This window comes from Nicotiana tomentosiformis, chromosome 6 (genome assembly GCF_000390325.3).
Source record: "Nicotiana tomentosiformis chromosome 6, ASM39032v3, whole genome shotgun sequence".
Classification (NCBI taxonomy): Eukaryota; Viridiplantae; Streptophyta; class Magnoliopsida; order Solanales; family Solanaceae; genus Nicotiana; species Nicotiana tomentosiformis.
In genome coordinates, this window is record NC_090817.1 from 82396911 (window position 1) to 82419270 (window position 22360).

General features: G+C 39.4%; 1 protein-coding gene across 2 annotated transcripts; it reads left to right on the forward strand.

The window, feature by feature from the left end:
• Positions 1-2817: 2817 nt before the first annotated feature.
• On the forward strand, positions 2818-5904 carry LOC104100853 (uncharacterized protein C24B11.05-like). Of its 2 annotated transcripts, none has more exons than XM_009608201.4 (10): positions 2818-2988; positions 4167-4241; positions 4330-4395; positions 4500-4597; positions 4690-4727; positions 4812-4899; positions 5000-5141; positions 5235-5323; positions 5443-5508; positions 5614-5904. In XM_009608201.4, the coding sequence occupies exons 2-10, from the start codon at positions 4181-4183 to the stop codon at positions 5755-5757; spliced, it is 792 nt and encodes a 263-aa protein (XP_009606496.1). In that variant the 5' UTR covers positions 2818-2988; positions 4167-4180; the 3' UTR covers positions 5758-5904. The 2 variants fall into 2 exon arrangements, with proteins under 2 accessions (XP_009606496.1, XP_033513192.1); XM_033657301.2 differs by lacking the exon at positions 2818-2988 and adding an exon at positions 3787-3810.
• The last annotated feature ends 16456 nt before the right edge of the window (positions 5905-22360 follow it).

The following is a 22360-nucleotide window of genomic DNA, read 5'->3' on the forward strand; positions in this document are numbered from 1 at the left end:
ATCCATGACAACACCACCGCATTGCAAGTTTCCCATTGTTCCTGCAATTCAGCTGTCTCGTACAGATCCTTCTTCCATGTGCCAGTAACAAACCCTAGCTTTCCTTTTCCCTAAAAGTGTGATCCTCATCGATCTGCTCCAAAGCCCATAATTGTCTGATCCAGCGAGTTTTACGAGTATAGAAACTGAGCTTGGAGTGTCGTATGGACCCAGGTATAAATGATGTGTGTGGTCGATCAAAGTTTCTGCCATTGCTCAGAATAATTTGACAGCAAATGATCGAATTGAAGACTTTATGTGAATTTCGACCTAAACGAGATGTGAAGGAAGATGCGATGCGTAAAGTGCAAGGTTTGAAGCTCTCACCTTGCTCGTTAATGGAGTCAGAAGAGAGAAAGAGAAATAGAGTATTGAAGAAGGCAAATATTTTTTTTTTTTGTTAACACTGTACATCCCTTTTATACAAAACTAACAACTTTCACTAATTAACTTAACAAACTAATACAGCGCATTGACAACTGTCATTAACTAGCTAAGAGCTATAACTGACACCCTAACTAAGAAATACACATGAGCTGCAGATGCTCTATTTGAATAACCTTCCCTATGGATTAGCTTATAGCAACACTGGTATTAGTACTATTGAGTTTTATACTGAGATGATTGTTTCATGAAATAAAACTAATGAATTCTGAAAGTCTATGATTTCCTTTTTAGTTTGGATAAGATCAAGGATTATTCTGTAACACAATCTGGTTCCTTTCTTTAAAAATTTCTCAGGTTTATTTAAGTAACTTAAATGATACCACCCAAAATCTGCTGATACGAACGTGGCCAATACGCACAGTAACGGTCATGGTTCCATTATTCCTGGATTATCAAATTTGGACATGTGGCAACATCTCTAGAACGTCGTTAATCCCTTAGTTCACAGTTACCTAAATTTGTACGGTGTTTTGTGGATAATATTTTATTTACATAAAGGAGCTTTTCCAAACAAAAAAAGCCGAGCGAGTGGGAAAATAAGTTGTATATGTTTTAAAAATAATAACAAATAATATGTAAACTGTGAAACTGAAATATCTTCTGAAAGCGAAAAATCTAATTAGTTAACCTCTTAACGGAAAATGTTATAGGTTTTTGTTGGATTGATTTGACCAAATTATCATGAAAAATTTTATAACAACACAAACTGAAGGGTTGTTTATGTGTTTTTTTTTCTCTTAATAAAAAGTTGAAATCACGATATCAGGTAAACTCCTACCAATATCTAACAAATTGTAGGTTGATGGCTGATTCATCGAATAATTCATATTGTTTAAGGATTCGCTTTCCCCCGGTCAAATACAAGAAAGGACTATTTTCTTTTTGGTACGGATGAAATTCTTACAAGCCCATTATAAATTAAGAACACAAACGTGGTATAGTTTAAAATGAATTTCGCCCTTCATAAAATATAAAATGTGTTGTTGCATGTAAATAAATCGTTTCAACTATCAAGGTTTATGGTAAGATAAGATCATTTTACTCTTTAATTAGAGGTATCGAATTCGAATAGATAAGTCGTGTGAACCATCCAAGTTTGTGATAAGATAAGATTTTTTTACTCTTTAATAAGAAGTATGGAATTCAAACTTCATGAATGAGTTCTCATAAGGTATACCCTTTAATTGGTCTTATGCGACTTAAATTTAAATTAATCATTCAATGGGGAGGGTCTTAGCATGTGCCCGAAGACCGAATGCATTAAAGACTTTGACAACTTGTGGTGGCCTGAAGCGTGTTGTACTAACACGAATACTCTTTTTAAGTCTTAACATAATTCTAACTGTTCAGTGACCTTACTCCCTCTGGTCCATAATAACTTCCCGGAGTAGCCAATAGGGATTTACCAAATTTAGTTATTTATTAAAGTCAAAATAACTTGTAACCAACGTGATCAATATTCACATTGGAATCCGACTATATCCGGATTCACGTCGCGTAGAGCCTCATTCCATGAAAAGCGCTCCCTACCAAAGATTTTTTCATACCTAAGGTTCGAACCCGAAACATCTGGTTAAGGGAAAAGCAGCCCCATCCGCTCCACCACATCCTTTTGTTGTAAAAAAAAAAATGTTTCAAAACGAAACTAAAATGAATTTAAGTAATTATTTTTTTTATATCTATCCATGTGATGTTTTTATGAAAAGAATGAAAGAAAGGTGATGTTTTTAAGAGTTAATATAAATGATACGGAGTACTATATATGTTCCATTTTATAAGACACTAACTTTTATGGAATGAGAAAATTTTCTTTTAGCATAATTTTTTTCATATATTTTTTTCAATATATTTAATTAGGAAGTACATGGTCTAATTTTTTCAGATAATTAATGAGAAAGTACAAATATGTATATAGAAGAACTAGAGAATGTCCAGTGGTAAAACTGGCAACTTTCAAGCACTTCCTTTGTTTCAAAAGAGAACTTCGTAAATTTTAATTATAATATTCTCATTTTTTATGAAACTTGCTTATAGAAATGATATATATAGTAGTTGAAAGATTATCTTTGATATTGCTATATACAATTTCATTTTAGATGGCAAGATCCACATTTTTATAATTAAATGCACATAAAACGAAACCAAGGGAGTAATACGTTAGTGTACATACTAAAGTATAGTGCAATTCCTGTCAATTTGGGGCATGTGGTTCGAGAAAAAGATCCATTTGGAAAACAATTGGTCAGAATTGGAGACGTAGGACCCAAGACTTGTTACATCCCTTTCGGTCCATCTTCCTACTTTATTTATGAAGAAGTAAAAGAACCGCTCAATGTCTTAACAATTCGCTGTTCCCTACATTTCAAGTTTCTACTATAAATAAATAGCCTCCTATAGTTGCACTTTTTCGTTGTCCGCGTTTATTTCCCTTCTTTCTTTTCATATATATATAAAAAAACTGCTCCAAGTAGTTTCCAATTTCCACATTCTCGTAGAGATCTGGTAATTCTCTTCTCTCAGTTTTCAGAATTTGTTGCAGTTTTAAATGTATTCTTGTTTGTACTTTCCAGATTATGTCTTTTCTCTTGTTTGTACTTGCAAGTATCGTTAACGATGTAGTAATGCTCTTTGTTCTCTTTCAAGTTTCTCCTAATGAGTTTTTCCTTTTTCAGATTTTGTTGCAGTTTTAGGTGTTCTCTTTTTTGTACTGCAATTTCTTTTTTCTTTTTTTTTGTGTGTGTGTGTCTGTGTGTTTGTGGACATAGTCGGTTAAAGTGTTGTATACTATTTACAATCATGGTGCTTTGTTTCGTCTTATATGGCTTTCTCTTATTTCTCAAAGATCAAGAATGAATTTTTATCAACAGATTGAAATCCAAGTTCATTCAGGTTTCTGGTGAACTACTCAGAGAATACATTCTTGTTTTACTTTTCAATTTTTTTTCCTGCTAATCTCTGTATCTTTCCAAGTTTATTGGAAGGGACATTGATAGCTAATCAGTTTTATGTTTTTCTATTAGTAATTTGCTTCGAAACGCGAAAAGCCCTGTTTACATATTTTAGGTCTTCTCCCCCTGTATTATCCTATATTGCTAGGATACTCCGAAAATGATGGTGGGTGTGCAGAGGCGGAGCCAGGGTTCGCATTGAAATATTTAATGAATTTTCTAATACAATACATGATCTAAGCAAAGTAATGAGTTCGTCCGAACCTATAAGAGTACACTAGCTCTGCCCCGGTGGGTGTGTCGGATCCTCCAAAAGTAGTACATTTTTAAGGATCTGGCATGGTGCGCAGCATTTTGGAGAGTCTGCGTAACATAGGTATTATCTGGACATTTTGGTCTCCCTTGTGTTGATCTGCATATGATAATAGTGGGTCAAATACATTAGAACCATTTCCAAAGATGTTTTCTGCTATATTCCTCCCCTTCATTCTTTGGAAGAGGATTCCTATTGTAGAAGCACTAGAACATGTATCTCTATTTCCTTCTTTCAATTGTTGGGGACAGAACACTGATTATCAGTATTATATGCCACGAGTTTCAAATTTTAATTAAGCTTTATCCGCTCTCTTAATAGCCTTATTATCTGTGTTTTAAGAGAATCTCTATCACACTTGACCATTATATATTTAATTTCTGAGCGAAATACTAATTTTGATGTTTATATTGTTTAAGATCCGTAGAACAAAATGGAGCATGAAGACAGCTACCAGCTAGTTTCAGAGCCAAAATATGAATGCCTTCTCTTTGGTAAGGCTTTATTTGTAACCTGTTCTCTTTACAAAAGAAGATTGCTTTGTGTAGTCATTCCTAAAGTTGCTTCTACCTCAATGTGCAGATGTTGATGATACACTTTATCCACTGAGCTCCGGTCTTTCAGCACAATGCACAAAGAATATCATTGGTAATTAGCAGTTTTCTTGTTTGATATTTCCCTGCATAATTGCTTCTTAGATAATTGTTTGTTGGAGTAAATAATCAATAATTTCCCATGGTTGCATCTTTTAGATTATATGGTTGAAAAGCTTGGGATAGATGAAGCTAAAGTTCCAGAAATGTGTGTAAGCTTATATAAGGAATATGGAACAACGATGGCTGGTCTCAGGGTAAGATTATCACTTGTTTGAATTAGCTAGTCTGTGTTCTCACAGTTAGTTTTGGCTGACCATATTCTAAACTTTGCATTCATTCTTTGCAGGCCATTGGTTATGACTTTAACTACGATGACTACCATAGGTACCACTTCTTCTCTACGTTTCCTTGCACATCTCCATATATTATTTTCAAATGACAATTACCTAATCCGGTCTTCCTTGACAGTTTTGTACACGGGAGATTACCTTATGAACTTTTGAAGACCGACCACGTTTTGAGGAATCTTCTGCATAGCTTGCCTGTTCGGAAAGTTGTAAGTTACACATTCTTACATTACATAGCGCTACAAACAAATACCTTACTGACTGTTGACGATGTTGATGTAATGTTCATATGTGTTGTGATTGAAACAGATATTTTCAAATGCGAATGAAGCCCATGTGGCAAAAGTTCTAAGCAGGCTGGGATTAGAGGATTGCTTTGATGATATCATATGCTTTGAGACTCTGAATCCTACTCGCAACAGCAGTGTTGCACAAGACAATGTTAATGGCGGTGAGTTGTTAGCCAAAATCTAATGCCATTCCTCTTGAAACGGTTGTAAACTTGTAATATATTGACTAGTATAGATACTGTCTCTCCTTCCAGAATCCCCTAGGACTCTGGTTGTTTGCAAACCCTTCGAAGAAGCCTATGAGCAAGCCTTTAAAATAGCCAATATTAACCCTCAGAAGACGGTATGTTATTAGCCTCTCTTTCACTCTGGTGGTTGAATAGAATGAATTCTGAATTTCAATCTTTTACTGGTTTACATGAATTCTAACCTAATACTTTTTTATCTTTCTGCTTTCCTCAGCTGTTCTTTGATGACTCGGTCCGTAACCTTGAGACTGCTAAGATCATGGGCCTTCATACAGTTTGGGTAAGTAAAATTACTAATTTTCGGAGCAACAAAAAGAAAAAAATCTTGTGCTTCTTCCTTGTTAGTTGTTACTTTATGCTTATGAATTTCACTTATTTGGTATAGGTGGGAGCCTCACATAGAACAAAAGGTATAGATTATGCACTAGAGAGCATTCACAACATGAAGGAAGCATTACCAGAGTTATGGGAAGATATTAAACCAGACGCTCGCATCTCAGAAAAGACTGCAATTGAAGTGAGAGTTTAGCTGTGTGTAATCTCACAATAAAGACTTTTCCTTCTCTAGTTTCCTCATTTGCCTGTTAACATGAATAACAGTAGTTTCATTGATTTCATTCCCTAACTGTATTATTATTGCTTAGTGGATGTGAAAGACTTTTTTTGATTTCGACTATTATTCACTGTAAACAGTCGCTAGTGTCACATTAATTGCCATTCCATAAAATGCCTTAAAAAAATAGGCACCTCCAACCCTTACCCAGATATGGGATGAGTATCATTTTGTTTAAGAATTCTTAGTGAACCTTTTCCTTTCCTTTGTTTTTCCCCCTCTAATTTTGGTTTCAATTCGCACAAAGAATAGATATGTGATAGAAGCAGTTAAAGAACACAATAAATGGAAATTCCACTTATATGGTTGAACAACAGAGCGTTCCACAACTATAAATCCATGAGACTCTTATGAATTCAGCCCAATAAGGATATCAACACACAAATAGCTATTGGGCTGAGAAGAGTTATTAGGTCGAGAACAAGCAATAAGGTCAGGCTAATTTGGGATCCGGGTTGAGTAGTGAGCCGAAGAAACTTTTCTATTAAAAGAGTAGTGGTCGGTGATTTTGAGATTATACGCATTGTTGAGAACTCTGTTCCCCTCCCGTCTCTGTTATTCTGGCTTCTTCCTCTGGACTATCTCTTTATGTTCTCCCCCGGCTCTCTCTATCCTTCTTCTCTTAATCTCCTTCTTAGTTCTAGTTTCTATTATTATAATGATTGACTTTTTGAGTTTATGAATTAAACCTATCATTTTCCTCGTTTACTTTGTGTTGTGGATTCGGTTTCATAACACTGGTGCTTTCATCGATTCGGACTCCAATGGAAGCGGTGATACTAGATAAATCCAGCAATGGCAACCTAGAGAGTTGGGTTTATCGGGCAGAGCGTTACTTCAAATTCCTTGGCTTCTCCGAGGAAGACTGGTTACCTCTTCCTTACTTCTACCCTGAAGGTGAGGCCCTCGCTTGGTTTGATTGGCTACATCATAACAAACAGTTCTACGATTGGAACCACTTCAAGGAGAAATTGTTTTTGCGATATCAAAAATGGACTTTCGCAGATTCCAATAGGAGTGTGGCTGATCCGTCCCTGGCTTATCATAGCTACGTTAGTTATGCTACTTTGTGTCCGTCTGAAGCCCAGGTATCTCCCTTACTTGAGTTGAGTCATAATTCCAACTTTTATGGGTTAGAATCTGCACTCAAAGTTGGAAACTCAGAAGCGAAGCATGTGTTCGATGAAATGTCTACTGGAGTTTTCACCAAAGCAGTGGATGAAACTTCTGCTATTAAAGCAGCGTGGCAAAGCACAGATGCACACGTCTCTATCTCTCACTTTGTAGCTGATTTGAACGATAATCAATCACCTAAGGTGTTCGACGACATGTTACATAGTGGTTGTTCTAAGGTATTCGAAGAGGTGCAATCAGATGCTCCAATCGAACTGCCTGATGCCGAAGCTACAATTCCTGAAAGCAGCAAAGTCCAACTGTTCGATGACAGTTCCCATAGAGATATGCGAGAGAGGTATGCTCATACGACTTCTCTTGATCGTGGCTCTAGTGAACAGCAAATTGAATTTGAGGTCTTGGAAGACATGTATCTTGCTGACTTTTTCATGGGACCAGAAACTATGTGAATTTATATCTTGATAAACTTTTTATGGAGAAACGAGATGAGATTTCGACAGGTAAAATGCCTTCGGATGAAACGATACCGGATGTTGAGCATGGAAACGTTAGTGGAGAAGTAGAACATGATGAAGATATTCTATTGGTGGTGAGTGTACCGCATATTGATGTCCCAATGAAATTCGATAGTACTTGTAAGGATTTCTCGACCATAGTTGTGGACGATTTCAAGGAAATATCTGATAAATCATCTTGTCGTATTGATAACACTTTCACTGATCAACGTCTTTCAAATCAATTTCCATTTAATCCTGGTGTAAATCTCGTTGTGGTCATTGTTCGTGGAATTGTGACGGGTTTTTGTGTAGGAGATCCAGGAATAAGTTTCAAGTTCAAGTCTCTAACAGGTTATACAGTGAATGTGGAGCCACTGCTATTGATGGGAGTTACTGACATATTTTTCTTCTTTGCAAATATCAAATCATTATTGTTGCATAATCATTATTGGACTTGATATTTTACTAGGCCAACATCTGACTTCATTACTGATGCATTAGTCATTGCTTCACTTCTTAGTGTTGTTCTAAATGTTGCTGCCAAAATTCACAGAGAAAGAACTACACAAGTCCTTCAAAGTGTCATAGCTGGGCAAACGGGGGTAAATCCGAGAAGCCAAGTTACTTTTGATATGCTTGTAGTCTTCGATTCGGGAGGAGGCCCTTTTGATGTACCAATTCTTGAAGATAGAGATGGTGTCTTTGAAGCAACCTTGAATGCCATAGCTATTCTGTTAATATACAATGGACCTCTCTCTGTTGACAACCTTGATCTTTAAGATCGGAAAGCAACTATTCATGAATTTACCAAGTTAGAATATGGCTTGTCATGTTTTGGTTTTTATTCCCTTATTGAATCACATTCTACAAGTAGCATTAGAGTTTATGGTGCACTAGGTGAGTTGTGGAGAAAAATAAAAGGGAGTAGAAATATTGACTCCACTGCTAGTTTGGGGATATTTGAAACTCTAGAGCTTCGCTCTGAAGTTGATGGTGTAGTTGAGTCTATGGCGGGGCGTTTCAATACTTTGAACAGGAGAACAAACGAACAGCTAATCACAATGGACCTATGGGTTGAAATACTGAAGGAAAAGGGCTGCCAAGGAAACTGCCAAGCATTTGTTGCTTTGCTAGGGGTGCTAGAGGCACAACTTGCCCTTGTTATATAGGGAGTTCTTGTTCTGCTTTTTACATGTGATAGAGATGAGCTCGCCACAGAAATATGCATACCAAGGTTCGTGTTAGTTATTGATGTTGCTTCAATAAATATCATATCCCGTACTTGTGTTGCTGGCACACATGGGGCTGCTGGTTTCTTTTTGATATGCAAGTGGACTTTCCAACTAGGCCTTATACGTGTGAATGTTTATCTAGCTACAACGAGTTTACCATTTTCCTTTATTGAAGAATTTTTTGCCTCGAACCTTGAGGATAAGGTTCTTATTGAGGACGATGGTATTGTTATAAATCAACCCCAGCCCAATAAGGATATCAACACACAAATAGCTATTGGGCTGAGAAGAGCTATTGGGCTGAGAAGAGCTATTGGGCCGAAAACAAGCAATAAGATCAGGCTAATTTGGGATCCGGGTTGAGTAGTGAGCCCAAGAACTATTCTATTAAAAGATTAGTGGTCGGTGATTTTGAGATTATGTGTATTATTGAGAACTATGTTCCCCTCTCGTCTCTGTTCTTCTGGCTTCTTCCTTTGGACTATCTCTTTCTGTCCCCCCCCCCCCCCCCCCCCGGCTCTCACTATCCTTCTTCTCTGAATCTCCTTCTTAGTTCTAGTTTCTATTGTTGTAATGATTGACTCTTTGAATTTATGAATTAAACCTATCATTTCCCTCGTTTACTTTGTGTTGTGGATTTGGGTTCATAACATAGACAGTGCAAAAGAAGCCCAGTATATGACTCTATGCTGTTGATACAATTGTTGGTTGGAATGTTGAAGTTTAAAGCTTTATGAACTAAATGGTGTGAATGTATCTAATATTGTGCTACCATTTATCAAAAGTGAACACGCGGATTTGTTTGATTGGAAATAAGCTTCAAATGCAAGTAAAGCCCCAGATACAGAAGCAAAGGGAGACTGTAAAAGTGCCTGTACCACATGATGTGAATTACAATTCTGTTTACCCGAAAAACGGATGAAGTTAAATTTATACGTAGTTCTAAGGGTATGTGGTATAACTTGACACAAATCATAAGAGTAAATGAAAATATTAGATATTGACTATAAAGAATGAAAATAAACAAAGTTGAGAAGAGGATGATTTATGGATTAAGCAAGATAAGTCAATCTATGAAGCTAAAAAGGATAATTCTTCGGTATGAGAGTATATGATATTTTAGTTACAATGTAAGCAAAAACTTAGTTTTTACAGAAATAATAACAAACCCCTTTATAGTGGAGGGATCCTACTTTAGATATAATTAAAAATACATAGTGGGAGACCCATGATAAATAAGCTTTTCCATAATTCCTGTTAGGATTCTCTCCCCTAGTGCGGTTGCAACGGCTCTTGTCTAAGAGCTCGATATTGACTCGAGATCAATATCGATTCGAGCTTGATTTTGATTCAGAGCCTTGTATTGATTTGGGGACAGTGTTGGTCGGTCTCTGTATCGTAAGCTCGATAACTTCATCATAGTTCGATTTGGATTCGAGCTCGATAATGATATCGAGCTCGACATTGATCGGTCCCTAGGGCTCGAAGCTTGATGACCTGACTTCGGACCTTAACCTGATCTTCGATCCAATGCATTACCATTTTGACCAGTTTGTATGAAGGACTAACCGGTTTTGACCATATACAGATAGTCCCCTCGTTTTTTGGGAAGGATGTAGCGAGAAACGACATGATTATTTAATGGTACGATTAGATATATACTGGCGTTTGCATCGAGTCCGATCATGACGTGCGTGATAGCTGTCCTGTCGGTTCAGTTTACCTAGGCATTTAATGCATGTCAGACGATGGTCGGCCATTATCGAAAATGAACCGTCATTGATCTACCTATAAATAACCCCCTTTTCACTTTTAATCACTTTTACATCTCCAAACTCTAAATTTTCTAATTTCTTTCTCACACCTTCTGAATTCATTCGCAAATCTGTGATTCTTCTCTGCAAAATCTTTCTTCAAAAATACCAAATCTTTGTTACCTCCTTCTATTCTCGATCTTTAAATCTAAAAATGGCGAAAACATTAAAAATAATTCCTCAGAAAGAGAAAGCTTCTTCTTCACAACCTGCCGCCGACAAAACACCGGTAGATCCACGGCCTGAGGAGTGCATCTTGGGGTGTGTGTTCTTACCTCTGATTTTAAGGTCGACAAAGGCTCATCGGTTCCCGGCCGATGTGAGCCAGTATCGAGGTATTTGTGTTCGATAACCGAAAGGCACCTCGAACATCTACAGAAAGATTGTAATTAGGAGAATAAATAAATAATAATCCCGTCTTCTGAAGAAGATATCACCACTTACGTGAAAGGGTTTTTAAGTGTGTATACTTACCCTCTCACATTAGGTCCCCTCGACCCTGTTATTATTGATTTCTGCCGTTAATATCAAATAACCCTAGGCCAGATCCATCCTTCTTTTTGGCGGATCGTTATTTTGATCCGTTACTTTGTGAACAAAATCGAGGGGATGCCTTTTACGCTCGACCATCTTATCCGATTGTACTGCCCTCTCCTCTTTCGAGGCGGGTTAATAAAACTCTAGCATCGGGCTACCAATGTTCTGTTCTCGAGCATAGACGAGAAAAGGGATCGAGGCTGGATGGGCAGGTTTATTCGAGTAAGGACTTCAGACCTGATTCCGACTGAAAATATGCCTTTTCCCGAGGAGTGGAACATGAAGCATAAGTGTAATTCTGCTGTTATCTCCTATTATTTTTCCCTTTAATTTCTTTTCTCACTGATATCCCTTTTTGTGATGCAGCGGTTCCCTGGATGCCCGGTGTAGTTCCTGACCTTAAGAACTAGGTACGGGATCTAGCTTTGACCTCCACATATGCAGAGCGCTCGTGGCATGATTTGTCAAAGGGCCGATGGGAGGCCAAAAATCATAGTAAGCCCCTTTCTCGTATCTTTGGTAGTTCGAATGAGATGCTTTCCATATACTTAAATAAATTTTCCTGTATGTAGGTGTGGGCAAAGATACAGTTTTGAGGCCCTCGTCCGTCGAGAAAGAGGCTTCGACCTCTGTTCCAAAGCCGGTGAAGGATAATAAGAGAAAAAGGGCCTCAGCTTTCGAAGATCCAAAACCAAAGACGAGGATGGCTCGTAAGCCGAGGAATAATGCCATTCCTTTGACCGTAGAATTAGTTCTGCGTCTAAGGGATGATGAAGAAGAAGAAGAAGAAGAAGAAGAAGAAGAAGAAGAAGAAGAAGAAGAAGAAGAAGAAGAAGAAGAAGAAGAAGAAGAAGAAGAAGAAGAAGAAGAAGAAGAAGAAGAAGAAGAAGAAGAAGAAAACGACGGGTACGTGCTAGTGGCCCGAATGAAGAAAACCATCGATGCCCCAAAGGCAGTTGAATTGATGGCAATTTATAAAGCTCTGCCTCGGACTGAGGAGATATTGGAGGAAGGTTCGGTTAGAGTCCCCGAATCATTAGAGATCGAGAATGCTTCCTACCGAAGTCAACAAACGGTGGGTATATCGGAAGGGGCCGGTCCTGAAGCTCTCCGAACTAAGGAGAACGCCCCAAGCAAGTCGCTTGGGGTAATAGTAATCGGAGACTCGCCCACTCTCCCTACTTTTTCCGAAGTGCAGCAAGCTCTGAATCGGGTAAGCTTTAACTCTCTTCGTTGATATTACTTTTATGTTTGCTATTCTTTTCTAACTTCATTTCTTCTTTCTTCGCAGGCTGTGGCGGTTCATTGAGAAGCATGTTCTCGGTCTCGAGCTGAGTATATCGGTTCTAGGCCGACCTCCGACGGGTTACGAAGGTGAGGAATGCCCTTAGACTCCTTTCCGGGCAAAGGGAAGAAGAAAACAAAGGCCTTCGAGATGATTTGGACAAGGCTCATCAAGACCAGACCGACCTGACCGAGCAGGTAATGATAATATTAAGATCTTATGGCTTGATTTAGGATCGGAGGCTAATATTTTAATATCACAGCTGCAGCAGAAACTCGAGATGATCGGGCAGCTTCATGAGGAAGTTGATATAATAAGGGCGGAGACCATGGGATGGAAAGATGGCATTGACCATCTCGCTACAGAAAAAGAAACTGTTCGGGCCCAATTGTCATTGACTGCAAGTCAACTTCAAGGCATGAAGGAGAAGAGCTTGGTTCAAGCAAGAAGAATAGAGGAGCTCGAGGCTCGGATGGCCTTCGAACTTGCCAAGGCCAAATCTGACACTGAAAAGGCAAAGGCCGATGCGGATGCATTCGTGATCATCTATCGAGCTGATGCTGAAGCTGCTCAGGTACAAGCAAGAGAGGTAGCCGAGACCACCAACACTCGAGCACATTGGGTTGCTGAACTTGCTAAGTGCCGATCTCGGAGAGAAACCCTCGAGAAGATCCATGCTCGAGGTTTCGATCTCACCGAAGAGATAAAAAGGGCTAAAGAGCTCGAAGCTGATGCTGAAGCCTCGGCTTCCGATGATGATGATGATAATGATGATGATGATGATGATGATGATGATGATGGCGATGATGGGAGAAAGAGTGGGTCCGAGAGCGGGTAGGAGCCCGACAGAGAAGAGACTGTCCCCGTAGATAACCAAGAAACTTAGCCCTTAGTTTTTATTTTGGTTTTTTGTGCAAGGTCCTGTTCGGACATTGTAAACATTCTTGTGTATATATAAAGATCTTTTCTTTTCCTGACTTGCTTCTGTTTTATTCTCTGCTTTGTGAAGATTTTGTTTCATTCATGCCTTATGAAGATTTTCATAAGGCTATAGGCAATATGATCGTATTTGGACCTTGTAGCCTTTATAACCGAGTGAGTGCTCAAACTCGAAGTAGCCCGTAGGCTTAGTAGTCGAGTGAGTGCTTGCTCGAAATCGAAATAATGTAGCCCATAGGCTTAATGGTCGAGTGAGTATTTGCTCGAACTCAAAATAAGAGTAGCCCATAGGCTTAGTAGTTGAGCGAGTGTTTCGAACTAGAAGTGATGTAGCCCGTAGGCTTAATGGTCGAGTGAGTGCTTGCTCGAACTCGAAGTGATGTAGCTCGTAGGCTTAATTTCTCGAACTCGAAATAAGAGTAGCCCGTAGGCTTAGTAGTCGAGTGAGTGATTTCTCGAACTCGAAGTAACGTAGCCCTTAAGCTTAATAGTTGAGTGAGTGATTTCTCGAACTCAAAATAAGAGTAGCATGTAGGCTTAGTAGTCGAGTGAGTGCTTGCTCGAACTCGAAGTAACGTAGCTCGTAGGCTTAATGGTTGAGTGAGTGATTTCTCGAACTCAAAATAAGAGTAGCCCGTAGGCTTAGTAGTCGAGTGAGTGCTTGCTCGAACTCGAAGTAACGTAGCCCGTAGGCTTAATGGTTGATGAGTGATTTCTCGAACTCAAAATAAGAGTATCCCATAGGCTTAGTAGTCGAGTGAGTGCTTGCTCGAACTCAAAGTAACGTAGCCCGTAGGCTTGATGGTTGAGTGAGTGATTTCTCGAACTCAAAATAAGTTTAGCCCGTAGGCTTAGTAGTCGAGTGAGTGCTGCTCGAACTCGTTGATTTTTCGGTTGGCAGTCCCCGATTTATGGGGTAATGGTCGACTTTTAAGCCTGTTTACATAAAATCTCAAAATAGAGGAATTTTTCTTGGATATAAGATATCAGTAAAGAGGAAATTTTTCATGTTTTGTAAGTCATTATACATGTGTTCATATTTTGTGTCAGGGCTCGGGCCAACTACATGAGCATGGTTCATTTTGACCATTTGGCTCTTACTATTTTTCCTATCGGAACCCTGTTGTTATGGAGTAACTTTCTTGTATTAAACTTCATATATTTGAGGGGTAATTCCCCCCCCCCCCCCAGTATTCGAGGTCAATTGTAAAGAGGCCTCGGATACTGTTGAATTGTTCTATGTTAGCACGATCTATGGTTGCCTCATTAAAAACCTTGCCGAAAAATCCATTTGGGATAAAACCAGTCTAAGGGAAAAAGAGTGCAACGCGTGCTTTCAGACCTAGGGCTTCGAGTTGAATGATCCATCTTTGTTCCTGATCAAACTCATGCAAGGGTTAGTTTTGAAATATAAACGAACATGGGAGGGTCGTACCTTAGCAGTAGTATCTTTTTAGGTTTGACGCATTCCAATTACTTGGTAGTTGTTTTCCGTTTATAATACCGAGCTTGTAAGATCCTTTACCGACATTTTCGAGAACCTGATACGGTCCTTCCCAATTTGGATCCAGTTTTCCTTCATTTGGATTTTGGGTGTTGAGGGTGACTTTCCTTAGCACTAAGTCCCCGATTTTAAAATGGCGTAGATTGGTTCTTCGATTATAGTATCTTTCGATCTGCTGCTTTTGGACGGCCAATTGGACGAGAGCAGCTTCTCGTTTTTCATCCAATAATTCGAGGCTAGTATTCATAGCCTCGTGATTTGACTCTTCTGTTGTATATCGAAACCTGACACTGGGTTCCCCGACTTCGACTGGAATCAAGGCTTCTGAGCCATATACTAAAGAGAACGGGGTTTCCCCCATAGTAGATTTTGATGTTGTTCGATATGCCCAAAGAACTTCGGGTAGAATTTCTCTCCATTTTCCCTTAGCGTCGTTCAACCTTTTCTTTAGGTTTTGAATGATAGTCTTGTTTGTCGATTCGGCCTATCCGTTCCCACTAGGGTGATACGGTGTTGATAATATCCTTTTTATTTTATGGTCTTCAAGGAATTTTGTCACTTTGCTGCCGATAAATTGTTTACCATTGTCATACACTATTTCGGCAGGTATCCTAAATCGACATACGATATGATCCCAGATGAAGTCTATAACCTCTTTCTCCCTTATTTTTTTAAACGCCTGTGCTTCAACCCATTTAGATAAATACTCAGTCATAAATAAAATGAACTTAGCTTTACCTGGGGCCGAAGGTAGAGGGCCGACGATATCCATTCCCCATTTCATGAATTGCCATGGGGATATGACTAAGTGAAGTTGCTCTCCGGGCTGATGGATCATCGGTGCAAACCTTTGACATTTTTGAACAAACCCCTTTGCATCTTTGTCCATATCGATCCAATAATATCCTGCTCTGATTATTTTTCGGACTAATGAATCGGCACCAGAATGATTTCCACAAGTACCCTCGTGAATCTCACATAGGATGTAGTCGGTGTCTCCTGGACCTAAGCATACTGCCAATGGTCCATCGAATGTCCTTCGGTATAATATTCCATCTACGGACAATGTGAATTGAGCAACTTTGGTTCGTAGGGCCCTCGAATTTTTAGGGTCCGATGGGAGCTTTCCGTTATTCAAGTATTCAATATACGTATTCCTTAAATCCCAGGTTAAGCTTATAGAATTTATCTCGGTATGACCTTCCTCGATCACGGATCTCGAGAGTTGAACGAAAGTCCCCGAGCTGATCTCATCTTCTTCGACCGATGATCCTAAATTTTCAAGTGCATCGGCCTCACTGTTTTGTTCTCGAGGTACATATTGTAAAGTCCACTCTTTGAAACGGTGCAAAGTTACCTGCAGTTTGTCCAAATACCTTTGCATTCTGTCCTCTCGAACTTTGAAGGTTTTGTTTACTTGATTTACCACCAGTAAAGAGTCACATTTGGCTTCAACGACTTCTGCTCCCAAGCTTTTAGCTAGCTCGAGACCTGCAATCATGGCCTCATACTCGTCTTCGTTATTAGTCAACCTAGTAGTTTTGATAGATTTCCTAATAGTGCTACCCGTAGGCGACTTTAAAACGATGCCTATCCCGGACCCATTCACGTTCGAAGCCCCGTATGTGAAAAGGGTCCATACCCCCGATGATGTACCCGATTTCAACAAGAGTTCCTTTTCGACTTCCGGTACGAGGGTTGGCATGAAATCAGCCATGAAGTCCGCTAAAATTTGAGACTTGATGGCTGTCCGGGGTTGATATTCTATATCTTACCCACTGAGTTCGACGGCACATTTGGCCAATCAGCCTGATCGTTCAGGCTAATGCAAAATATTACGAAGTGGGTAAGTGGTTCATACACATATAGGGTGACATTGAAAGTATGGTCTTAACTTTCTTGAGGCGCTTATCAATGCAAGTACCAATTTCTCTAAATGTGGATATCTAGATTCTACTTCTCCTAAGGTTCAACTTACATAATAAATGGAAAATTGCGTACCTTGCTCTTCTGGAACTAGGACACCACTTACCGCAATTTTCGACACTGCCAAGTATAAGCAAAGTTTCTCGTCTGCTTTTGGAGTATGAAGCAGTGGTGGGCTCGATAGGTATCCCTTTAATTCCTCTAATGCTTGTTGTCATTCCGGGGTCCAGGCGAAATCGTTCTTCTTTTTTAGTAGAGAGAAAAATCTGTGACTTCGATCTGACGACCTTGAAATGAATCGGCCTAAGGCAGCAATCCGTCTCGTTAGCCTCAGCACGGCTTTTACACTGTCCACGATGGCGATGTCTTCAATGGCTTTGATTTTATCGGGGTTGATCTCGATCCCCCGATTCGATACCATAAAGTCGAGGAACTTGCCCGAACCGACCCCGAAAGCATATTTCTCAGGGTTGAGCTTCATGTTGTATTTCCTTAAAATATCGAATGTTTCCTCAAATGAGCCAAATGGTCCTTTGTGTGCAGGGACTTAACTAGCATGTTATCAATATAAATTTCCATTGATTTAGCTATTTGTTCCTCGAACATTTTATTTACTAGGCGTTGGTAAGTAGCTCCTGCATTTTTTAGCCCGAAGGGCATCACATTATAACAATATGTTCCATACTTGGTGACAAATGAAGTCTTTTCATGGTCTTCCGGGTTCATTTGGATTTGATTATACCCTGAATAGGCATCAAGAAAAGTAAGTACCTTGTGGCCGGCCGTGGCATCGATCATGCGATCGATGTTGGGCAGGGGAAAAGAATCTGCGGGGCACGCCTTGTTTAGATCCTTATAATCTACACACATTCTAAGTTTGTTCCCTTTTTTAGGGACGACAACTACATTGGCTAACTATTCGGGGTAATTCACCTCCCGAATGTACCCTATTTTAAGAAGTTTAGTTACCTCGTCCTTTATGAACGCATGCTTTACCTCGGACTGGGGTCTTCTCTTTTGCTTCACCGGTTTGAACCTAGGGTCCAGGCTTAGACGATGCGTCGTTATGTCCGATGGGATCCCTATTATATCTAAATGGGACCAAGCAAAACAATCTATGTTATCGATAAAAAATTGAATAAGCCTTTTCCTGAGTTCGGGGGTTAATCCCGTTCCCAGGTATACCTTTTGTTCGGGCAAATGCTTGATTAGTATGACTTGCTCTAGTTCTTCAATCGTTGATTAGGTAGCGTCGGAATCATGGGGACCATGAAGGATCGAGGGGCCCTTTGATGATCATCTTCGTCAATCTTCTGATTTTCTGGTTGGGTTGAAGTTGACGTCTGTGATTGCTATTTGGCATCTCATTCTCTTTTTGAGTACGACCCCTTTGTTGATAGAGGTGAGGATATCGAAATTACTTCTTCGACGGCAAATATTTCTCTCGTGGCCGGTTGTTCCCCGTACACTATTTTGACTCCCTCCGATGTTGGGAATTTAAGAACTTGGTGGAGGGTCGAAGGTACAACTCTCATATTGTGGATCCATGGCCTTCCAAAAAGGGCGTTGTACCATATGTCGCCTTCGATTACGTGGAACTTCGTTTCCTGGATGGTCCCGGCCACATTTATCGGCAGAATTATCTCGCCTTTGGTGGTTTCACATGCCATATTGAATCTACTTAGAATGAGGGTTGCGGGTACGACCTGATCCTATAGACCGAGCTGTTCTACAACCTTCGATCTAATAATGTTGGTTGAGCTACCTGGATCAATTAACACACGCTTAACTTTAGTTTTATTCATAAGTACAGATATTACCAGTGCATCGTTGTGAGGTTGCATGACTCCTTCTGCATCTTCATCATTAAAGGACAATGTTCATATGGGTGCATAACCCTGAGTTCGGGGTCGCTTTTCCCCCATAACCGATGTCTTAGTGCGTTTAAGAACCGGCCCTTGAAGGGTATCGACGCCACCGATGATCATGTGGATGATGTGTTGTGGTTCTTCCTATTCGTTTTGTTTGCCGAAATCCCTGTTTTTGAAATGGTTTTTGGTCTTGTCGCTTAAAAATTCTCGAAGGTCCCTTTTATTGAATAACCAGGCTACCTCCTCTCTTAGTTGCCTGTAATCTTCCGTTTTGTGGCCATGGGTGCCATAATATTCGCACATTTAATTGGGATTCCTTTGGGCAGGATCGATCGGTATAGGTCGAGGCCATTTAGTGTCTTTGATGCGTCCGATAGCGGACACGATGGCGGATGCATCAATGCTGAAGTTATACTCCAATAAATATGGTGCTTTCTTAGGTCCGGTAAGCCTGTCGAACCTATTTCTGTTCATCAGCCCCCGAGACCCTTGACCTCGATCACTTTTTTTGTTACCTTGTCCGGGGTTACGTCTCGATTCATTGATTCTGTGACTTCCACTATATGGTCGGTACCGGTCCCTGATCGGACCTTGTTCTCGATTGGTGTCCCTTCTAGCAGCGGGTTCAGAACCCAACTGATCATCCTCGACTCTAATTTTTGGCTGGTACCGATTATGCACGTCGGCCCAAGTAATAACTGGGTACTCGATCAGGTTATGCTTCAACCATTGTGAAGCCGTCGAACTTCGTTCGTTCAAACCTTGAATGAAAGCCTGAACAACCCAATCATTTGTGACTGGAGGCAGATCCATTCGTTCCATTTGAAAACGAGATACGAAATCCCTTAGCATCTCGTTATCCTTTTGTCTTACTTTGAACAGGTCCGACTTCCTGGTCTCGACCTTTATGGCCCCGGTGTGTGCTTTTACGAAGGAATCTGCAAGCATAGCAAAAGAATCGATAGAATTAGATGGTAAATTATAATACCATATCATTGCTCCCTTTGACAGGGTTTCACTAAATTTCTTCAATAATTCGGATTCGATTTCATCGTCCTCTAGGTCGTTCCCTTTGATGGCACATATGTAAGAGGTGACATGTTTGTTGGGGTCAGTAGTTCCGTTATATTTAGGAATCTCGGGCATGCAGAATTTCTTTGGGATCGATTTTGGAACCGCGCTTGGGGGGAAAGGATTTTGTACGAATTTTTTAGAATCTAAGCCCTTCAATATTGGCGGTGCCCCTAGGATCTGATCAACCCTGGAGTTATATGTTTCCACCTTTTTGTCGTTTGCCTCGATCCTCCTTTCTCCTGATTTTATTCGTTTGGTCAGTTCTTCGAACATCTTAGCATTTTCGGGATTAGTCCCCGACTCATGCTCATTTGACCTTACTATAGCTGGTTTCGTTCTATGGGCGATTTCTCGGGGTGGACTGGGCTCCGTCCTGCTCGGTATCTGGTTTTGACTCTGTAACTGAGCTATTGTTGCATGTTGAGCTTGCAACATTTCGAAAATCATGCGCAAGCTGACGCCGTTTTCTTCTACGTTATGGGTATCTCTAGCTGCAGATCGAGTGCCACCATGGATGCTATTTTCGGGTTCAGAACGTAGGTTTGCCTCAATGGCCACATGCGAATTAACATCTAATGGCATTTCGACTCGAGCTTCAACGGCGTCGACAAGCGGCCTTTCGGTCTTGGGCGTTAAGTTGTTGTTCTCACCTTAAAGACCAACTTCGTTGTCGATAGGTAAGGCCATTTATTTGATAGCTCGTCGTTGCTAATCCGAAATCAAAAACACTTACGGAAACAAGCGTAAAATGGCGTGTTTTGTGGATTCATATTAAATAACCACTGTTATCCTTAGCCCCACGGTGGGCGCCAAACTGTTTACCCAAAAAATGGATGGAGTTGAATTTGTACGTAGTTCTAAGGGTATATGGTATAACTTGACACAAATCGTAAGAGTAAATGGAAATATCGAATATTGACTGTAAAGAATGAAAATAAACAAAGTTTAGAAGAGGATGATTTATGGATTAAACAAGATAAGTCAATCTATGAAACTAAAAAGGATAATTCTTCAGTATGAGAGTATATGATATTTTAGTTACAATGTAAGCAAAAACTTAGTTTTTACAGAAATAATAACCAACCCCTTATAGTGGAGGGATCCTACTTTAGATACAATTAAAAATACATAGTGGGAGACCCATGATAAATCAGCTTTTCTATAATTCCTGTCAGGATTCTCTCCCCTAGTGCGGTTGCAACGGCTCTTGTCTAAGAGCTCGATATTGACTCGAGCTCTCGATCTTGACTCGAGCTCGATTCTGATTCGGAGCCTTGTATTGATTCGGGGACAGTGTTGGTCGGTCTCTGCCTCGTAAGCTCGATAACTTCATCATAGTTCGATTTGGATTCGAGCTCGATAATGATATCGAGCTCGATATTGATCGATCCCTAAGGCTCGAAACTTGATGACCTGACTTCGGATCTCAACCTGATCTTCGATCCAATACATTACTATTTCGATCAGTTCGTACGAAGTACTAACCGGTTTTGACCGTAAGGAAAACTTCAGGCTTCGTTTGCTTAACCAATCTTAGAACATCGTCCATTATATTGGACTGTTTTCGTCCTCCAGTTAGTTCATCAGAAACATTTATAACCAATTAATTACAAGCATCTCATCCCTATTTATCTTGATAGAATCCCAATCTCTTAGCTATAGCTTTATACTCAAAAGGGACATTAAATGTCTTGCAATAATTTGCTAGTCGATGCCCTGTCTCCTCAACTCTCTCAGCTGCTATGAAGTAATGATCATGTACAAAGTTAGAATGCCAAACTCAAATTAGTGTTTTAATAAATAAATAAAAAACTAAAGTAAATGTTGCAACATGAAAAAAGTAACATGCTAGAACCATCGAAATTTATATTTAAACGGCGGCATACAACTTAAATTCTTTTGAACGACAAATGTCTAAGGAACAATTCAACAATTAAGAAATTACTATCTTCAAAACGCAATACCGCTTGTTATAACTAACACTTTGATATTGGTGAAACATATTTACTTTGAAAAAGAAAATTGACTATTCAAAGTGACTAAATATTTATAAAAAAAATTATGAATGATTCCTCTTTCATTTTTCTCATCTTAAATAATTAGACGACTGCTTGCTGTTTCTATTGAAATTTTTTGTTACCCTTACTTAAGGAAATTTCCCGCAGATACAGATGACAAAGACGCAATTAAACATATATCATGATGGATCACGGGGACTACACAATTATGGACATCTATTTTTCGTATGTAATCACTTAAAATTGCTTTATCAATTGGACCGTCTAATATAGTAAAAGCGTCAGAGAAAATGACAAGCGCAAAACAAAAGGGCAGCATACGATGTAAGAAGACACTATACTGTAATAAGTCAATTATTAAACCAAAAGACAAATATGTCTTCCAAACCAAACGTCAAATTACATATCTCAATGCAGTTTAGTCCAAACTAAATTGACTTCATTTTATGGACCAGGTTCATTCTATTTGAGGCTTTATAATTCCACATAGTGTTATTAGTGATTTTGAATGAAGATATTGAAACCATTTAATAATTTATCATTTTAGTTGTGAATATAAAAAAGTGTTTTCGCTTTAATAGTTAAACTTTTAAATGTAATGATTTACGTTTACCCAATTCTACGAGCGAGGTATTAGAGTTGGTAAATATTCTGGAAACCAGTAACTACCATAAATATTTACACTTGT

What these genes read in the sequence shown, in the direction of transcription:
- LOC104100853 (XM_009608201.4), top strand. Translation starts at nt 4,181, where the DNA reads ATGGAGCATGAAGACAGCTACCAGCTAGTTTCAGAGCCAAAATATGAA. An exon ending in ATGCACAAAGAATATCATTG is followed by an intron (nt 4,396 to 4,499) that starts GTAATTAGCAGT and finishes TGCATCTTTTAG; the next exon opens with ATTATATGGTTGAAAAGCTT. An exon ending in GCTTGCCTGTTCGGAAAGTT is followed by an intron (nt 4,900 to 4,999) that starts GTAAGTTACACA and finishes TGATTGAAACAG; the next exon opens with ATATTTTCAAATGCGAATGA.